We start from the raw sequence: 7,040 nt of genomic DNA on the forward strand, positions 1-7,040 counted from the left end.
TAATTTATTAGTGATCCTCGATTGCATATAACTTGGAAAGAAAAATAGGTATGTCACAAAGATCATAGCTCCACATAGTCCATATGAACTTGGGTCTGATATATCACAAACAATGGAAATTACCATAACTCAACAGTACAAGTAATGCTCAGGGCCTTATTTTAAAGGAAAAGCTAAATACCACATGACTACTAAAATTGGTACAATCTACATTATGGTATTCTATGTCAAATTATAGGTATCAAACAAGCCAGTGAAGCTAAAACAATAGACTTGAACAGAACGGAGGATGGTATACGACCCTCATCATTGCGGATGAAGAGTCCTTGGTACACTGGTATGTTGATCAAGACAAGTAGCAATTCAAGAATAACCTGCATGATCAGCTGGTCTAACACCTTGAACTCAAAATCCAGAACAATCTTTCTGATTTCCCCAATTAAACTGAAGAGGTTTAGTAATGCCAATGTTGCTACAATGGTAAGCATGATAGTTGGGCTTCCAAACTCTATGAATTCTTGCCTGTACCTCTTCAACACATCCTCTGTACCTACCTTAGTTGTTAGCACAAATGTTGTTTCAGAGAGGCCTAATTGTCTGCTAATGGTGTCAATGAACCCAAAAAAGAATGAGGTAGTTCTTTGGATCACCCACATTCGTTGCCAATTCCACCAAGCTTTGAGAGTAACCCCACAACTCAAGGCCTCTGCTATGCTGCCAACGTTCCTTGCTACAAAAACATAAGCAAAGGGCAAGAACCATATGCTTTTAACCTGGAAAATGAGGCCATGAAATCAGTATATTAAGCTCTACAATAGGAATGTCACAAGTAAGCACTTTTTACTTGACTTGTTGCTACGTAGTTGCTCACAAATTTCATTTCTAGACTAAACATAAAGATGTGAATATGGAATTTTTTGTGTTTAATAAATAATCTAAGTGCCATTGAAGTATTGAAGGAGCACAAAACATATATCATTAAAATTATGTGCGTGATAAGCATGAATTCTTTCTTTTATGACATCTATTATATGCATTTATATAATATAAGAAAATAAAGATAAAAGATAAACCTGAGGGAATAAGGAAATGCCATGGAGCAAGCAAAGAGAAGGAACAATCACATAATAGAGTGTTGGGAAGGAAATTGGAGCCCATAAAAGATAAATACAATATCCCATCTGAGCACCAAATTTTATCTTTCCCTGCCCACATATGAAAGGGCAATACTTGGAGAAAAATATTTGAAACATGCCCTCAGACCACCTCTTGTGTTGAATAAGAACTGTATCTAAAGTAGTTGGACCAACACCCAAAAATGCCTTTCTATCTGGATTATAATAAAGTGATTTCCAGCCCCTACATTGGATAGTCAAGCCAGTTACAATGTCTTCAACTGGACACCCATAAATCAGCCCCATCTGCAAATATAATTACCATTTTCATTAAAATTTCAACACACAAATGTGAGTGTGTGCGCGTGTGTGCGTGTGTGTGTGTGAGAGAGAGAGAGAGAGAGAGACGTTTTTCCCCCATTGAGTGTCCTTCTCAGCACTACAATTAGCAAGAACTTTTGATAATTCTTCCAGTTCATTAACAGTTTTATCATTATTCTTCTTGGCTTCTAGATTCAATTCTCCTCTATAATCCTTGGAATACACCTTTCCACAAAGACTCTCTCTTCGATGGAAACATCCGGTGCCACAATACAAGGCTGCACCATATCCACCTATACCAGCAAGCTCAACCTTCATATTTAACCATGAATAATGGTATATTAGTTCATCAAAAGGATCAACATTGGTTTCTCTTCTTGAAAACCAAGGCATAGTCAAAGATTACTCACATTGTTAGTAACTGAATAAGAACCTGCATAAATATCATTCTTGGTGATATTGTTATATTGTTGTGGAAATTGCACGAAAGAGATCTCATGACCTCTCTTTTCGTCCATGAAAAAACACAATATCTCTCGTATTGTGTCCACATCATTTGCATACATGTCACAGTCTAAGTTCAGGATAATTGGGGCATTGCTTATCTTTGAAGACACTCTTATCTGCACATATGAAATAACCTTCATCAAAATATTTTGAAAAATAAAATTAGAAACATAATCAAGTGGCCATGGTCATAAATTTTACATAATTATTGCATATACTTATAAATTAACAAACTTTTTATTTTGTTTGTATGCTTATTTACATTTCACTTTAGCAACATTTATGTTGAAGAGACATTAAAGAACATGTATTAAAAGTAATTGGTGTAATACTCACTTAATGTTATACCACTTAATCATTTTTCATTAGAATATTGTTATGAAAGCCCCACGGGTGGATTACATATTCTCTCTGTTCTGTACACACTCGTCAAATTTCATGTACATGAAATATTATCATACAATTTAATTCATAAACTCATGTTTGCTATATAATTTTAGAGTTCAAACCCCTAAAATTTAATCACTTTAAAGATAAGATAGTTATTTTCTATAAAAAAGAAAGGAAAAAAGAAAGAAGAAAAGAAAGATAAGATAGTTATTGATATTTAATAATCTTAACATCTTGCATACTTGTATGGTATAAGAATACAATTTAATCCAACCATAAAATTGTAGAAAAACACCCAATGGAGAGTCATGGAGTGGTGTAACATAAACAAAAGTTATACTAAGTTTAACATGAACTTTACCCATGTATGGAAGTTTAAAGCTTACTAGTGCATTCATAGCTCCAGCTTTGAAGTTGTGAGGGCACTGCGGTCTTTTTTCTCGTGCCATGTATACCAGTGTTGGCAGCTGTTGTCCATCAATATCCATTGCATTTTTGTCCATTCCATTAATTATAATCTAAAAAAAGGCAAACATTGCACCAATTTTTTTATTTAAAAATTACATGTAATAAATAAATACATAAAATTGTAAAAGAGTATTCTAAAATATTGGTGGAGATGGGTCATTTGACGAAATAGGATTCGATTATTGCATTAAATAAGAGTACTTAATTGAAGGCATGATAATTGATAAAGCTTTTTTTTTTTTTTTTTGGAGAAGTTTTTTTATTACTAACTCAACACGAAATTAAGTTTTATTATATAAAAAAAAAAAAAATTGTAAGAATTATTTTTTTTTTTTTTTTTTTTGGGAGAAGGTGTAATAATACTAACTCAACAAGAAATTAAGTTTTATTATTAAAAAAAAAAATTGTAAGAATTACCTGCACAATCGATTGGTGATCTTGCTTCGTTACTTTGGAGTTCCATTCTGAAAATCCTTTGTGTTGATCCCTTGTTTCTTTTGGAATTGTGCCCATTTTAACAGCTGAGTTAATTCGGTCTTCCATTTCTTCATATAAATTCTTTAATAAACATAAAAAAAATCAATCAAATTTGTCATCAAGAGAAGTTTTGTTATTCTAACTTTGGGGTCATGCAATATGTTAGTTCAATATGCCTCATGCCATGGTTTGATGCCTCATGCCTCATGCGATTAATCATCAATGCATTAGGAATTTCCTCTGACCTTTTTTTTTTTAATGAGTTCTAAAAAATAAAAGTGAAATTACACTTTTGGCCCCTAACTTTTTAAGCAAATTTCCTTTTTGGTCCCTAATTTTTAGACACACCTACCTTAGTTTTGTAAATCAAAAACCATTGCTAATTTAATCCTTACTATTATTTCAGTAATAGAAAAAACATAAGTGACAAACGGAATACACCATTAATATGTTAAATGCTAACATGATTAATAAAATAATAAAAAAAATACCACATCAGCATCAGATTTAAAAATAATAATTTAATAACTTTAAAAAAATTAAAAACACAAAAATATATAAATTCAGATCATATTCATCTTTAACAGTGACACAAACCGTATCCACTACAAAGCACAGTAAGTCTCATTCGCACCTTACAATTCTCACCCACAACCCCCAAAGATTCAAACTTTGAACGCACAACTTTCATGGTAAAAAACAAAAAACTTCACCAAATTATGAACCTCAACATTGCAGCTCCAAGTCCCGGCCAACTCACAAAAAAGCTTTTGGCTTTCTGCTTTGCTTGCAGCTCCACAGTTGGCTAGTTCCAAGACCTGAATTTTTAGCCTCCAACTCACTAAACCAAGAAAACCCAGAAACCAAAAACACTTAAATATGCCACCAAGAGACCAGATTTCAGCTTCAATGCACCAAAGGGCTTCACTACAAGCACAGATCCCAATTCAAAACCAACCCAGAAGAGAGCTAAACACAATGGGTTCTTTTTCTCTTAATCTCAAACTTTCTCTCACCCCAAACCCGATTCTCTCTCTCTTGATGGTTTGATTGGGTGGTGGTGGTGGTGGTGATGGGTTTTATTGTTTGATTGGTAGTGGCGGTGGTGCAGTGGCAGCTTAGGATTATTTTCTAAGGGACTCGATAAGAAACGTAAATTATATAAAATTTTAAACAAAAGATAAATTAAATATATCGACATCACAAAAAAAAAAAAAAAAAACTTTACTACATAAAGTATTACAATTATCTTTTCTAATTTTTCGTATTTTGAAATTATTGCATGATATCTTCATTATCAATCCTACTAACTACATATATTTTAATGCACATAGTCAAGCAATCATTTATGCACTAATTTCTTATTTGTTTGAATTATTTAAAATTTCTTAAGATTTACATGAGCTTTTTCTAAGGTTTAAGATTAGCAAATTCTACTTTTGTTGTTGGGCTAATTAAAATTTTTTCCTAGATTTTAGATCAAATTGATTTGTTATTGAGATTTTTCTTTGTGTTTAAAAAGGTTAAGATATTGTTAAGATGCTTATATTTAAGTTTATTTCAGTTGGGTCTAAGGTTAGGGTATTCAAATTTTTATTTTAAGTTTTAAAACAAGAAAAATAAAATAAAAAATATTATAATCATTTTTTTTTTGGGTTCAATTCAGGGGGTTCATTTGAACCCCCTGGGCTCCAAGTGGAGCCGCCCCTATGGTGGTGGCTGGGTATTTTTGGGTCTGAGTGTTCGAGATTTTTTGTTTGGGTTGGATGTATGTTTGGATTGATGCTAGGGTTTGAAAAAATGGAGGCTTTGAGATTTTTGATTTTTTTAAGCTGAATTTTTTGGATTTTTTGTGTTTGTTTCCTAAGAAAATTTCTGAGTTTATGGGTTGCTGGAATTTGGTTTGTTTGCTGGGGAAGAACATGAAGTTCATGTTCTAGGGAAAGAAGAACATGATGTTCTAACGAAAAAAATAATGACAAGTAACCCCCCAAAAAAAATTATTTATTTAATTTGATTAGATTTAAGGTTTAATTTTAAATTTTTTTAAATTTTGATCTGGCTTTTTATAAAATAATTTTTAATGTCCACATTAATATAAAAAAAAAAAAAATGCTAACAAAGTGCTTCATTTGCCGAGTAGGATATTTTCATTAATAAGATGATAGCAAGGACCAAAATGGATATAGCTCTCTATTTCTAAGGACTAGGGTAGGTGCTTCTAAAAGTTAGGGATTAAAATAAGAATCGGTCCAAAATATAAAAACGAAAATGCATTTTTCGACAAAAATAAAACTACATCATTAAAGTAATTAATAGTTAATCATTAACAAAACTTGATAAGAGGGTCAAATTAACAACAATTTAAAAGTTGAGCGATTAATTGCAAGTTTTGATAATCATATAACTAAAATGTCAAAAAGACAACAATACTAAGATTAGAGGAAATAAAAGGTAGTTTAGCCATAAATTTTTAAGAGTCCTGCTAATGTATATCCTTAGGGCAATTGTCAATAAATTATTTTAAGCAAATTTTGACACAAGTATAAGTGCTTATGGGAGGCTAAAGTCAAGGTTTAAGTTTTTAAAAATGAGTTTCACACACATATACATTTAGATTAGATTAAAGTAAAAATTTTATCTTGAATATGTATTAAAAAAAAAATGACATCAATTTTATAAGAAATATAAAAAATTACCAATGTCCTTAGCACATCTATTAACTTTTCTCAAATTTTAAACCCTTTAATATTTGACCAAGCTAACCTAACTAAACATACAATGAACTGACCTTCATAGCCAACCATTCTTGGGCATATGTGATGTTTTGAACATCAATTTGTTGGGCAAAGTAAGCACCCGGAGACCTTGGTTTAATATTAAATTTCTTGCAAAAGGGTATCCAGTGCTTAGAGAAATTAGAAGCCTCTATAAGAGCATAGAATGTCAACTCTGACCCACCATCATCTGAAAGATAAACACTCAACTTCTCAGGTGGATAATTGTATGATATTACTGATAAAATGGTATTGATCACCAAAGTTGGTGGCTCCATCTTAGGGTCTGCCGTGCACACAAAAATGTCGACATTGGGTAACTTCTTTCCGTATCTGTAACATGCAAAAAAAAGTATATATTAAACAACAACAACAAAAAAAAAAAATTAAAATAGGATTTTACATAAGAAAATAAAATTTTTAAGATAAATTATCGATTGTTTCAAAATTTTAAATGGTTAAAAAATGAGAAACCTAACCACTAAACCGTTAATCTAACATTTTTGGAATTAGAGTAATAATAAATTTCATCTAACAATAATTGAGAATTGTAGGGTCGGTGTTTGTAGCCCAAACCCAAAAGATATGGGTTAAAGGCCCAACGAACCCAGGACAATGAATTTGTAGAAAGTGGGCGAAAGAGCTGGGCTGGTTATGAATTAAACAATGGTTGGCTAGGTTACTTGCAGTGATGATAACATGAAATAATGTTTGAACAACTCCCTGAATGAATGTCCGAAGAGATGTTTTATTAAGTGAACAGTGATTACAACATTCAAAACTACAGTAAAGTTTTTCTTTCTTTTTTCTCCTCCTCCATTATCAGGGACTCTTCTTCTTTATATAGCACCCTTTCCCATCATCTCCATCGTCCACCTGTTCTTCATCTGCGTATCTACTCAAGTACATGTCACGTCATGTGTCTATTTTAGTTCTTTGTGAGTGGCGATAGCTGAGGTTATACTGTTCAGGGGTCTTCTCCACA

The 7,040-nt window shown here is 32.0% G+C and overlaps 1 protein-coding gene across 1 annotated transcript; it reads right to left on the reverse strand.

Annotated features, from left to right (window-relative positions):
- LOC111994012 (cellulose synthase-like protein E6) lies at positions 1–6,387 on the reverse strand. Its single transcript, XM_065761953.1, has 7 exons — positions 6,070–6,387; positions 3,219–3,359; positions 2,720–2,851; positions 1,847–2,059; positions 1,524–1,748; positions 1,074–1,421; positions 1–773 (listed from the first exon to the last, which is right to left on the reverse strand). Exons 1-7 carry the CDS (start codon positions 6,331–6,333, stop codon positions 228–230), a joined length of 1,869 nt encoding a protein of 622 aa, XP_065618025.1. The 5' UTR covers positions 6,334–6,387; the 3' UTR covers positions 1–227.
- Positions 6,388–7,040: the final 653 nt, after the last annotated feature.

This window comes from Quercus suber, unplaced genomic scaffold (genome assembly GCF_002906115.3).
Source record: "Quercus suber isolate HL8 unplaced genomic scaffold, Cork oak 2.0 scaffold_435, whole genome shotgun sequence".
Taxonomy (NCBI): Eukaryota; Viridiplantae; Streptophyta; class Magnoliopsida; order Fagales; family Fagaceae; genus Quercus; species Quercus suber.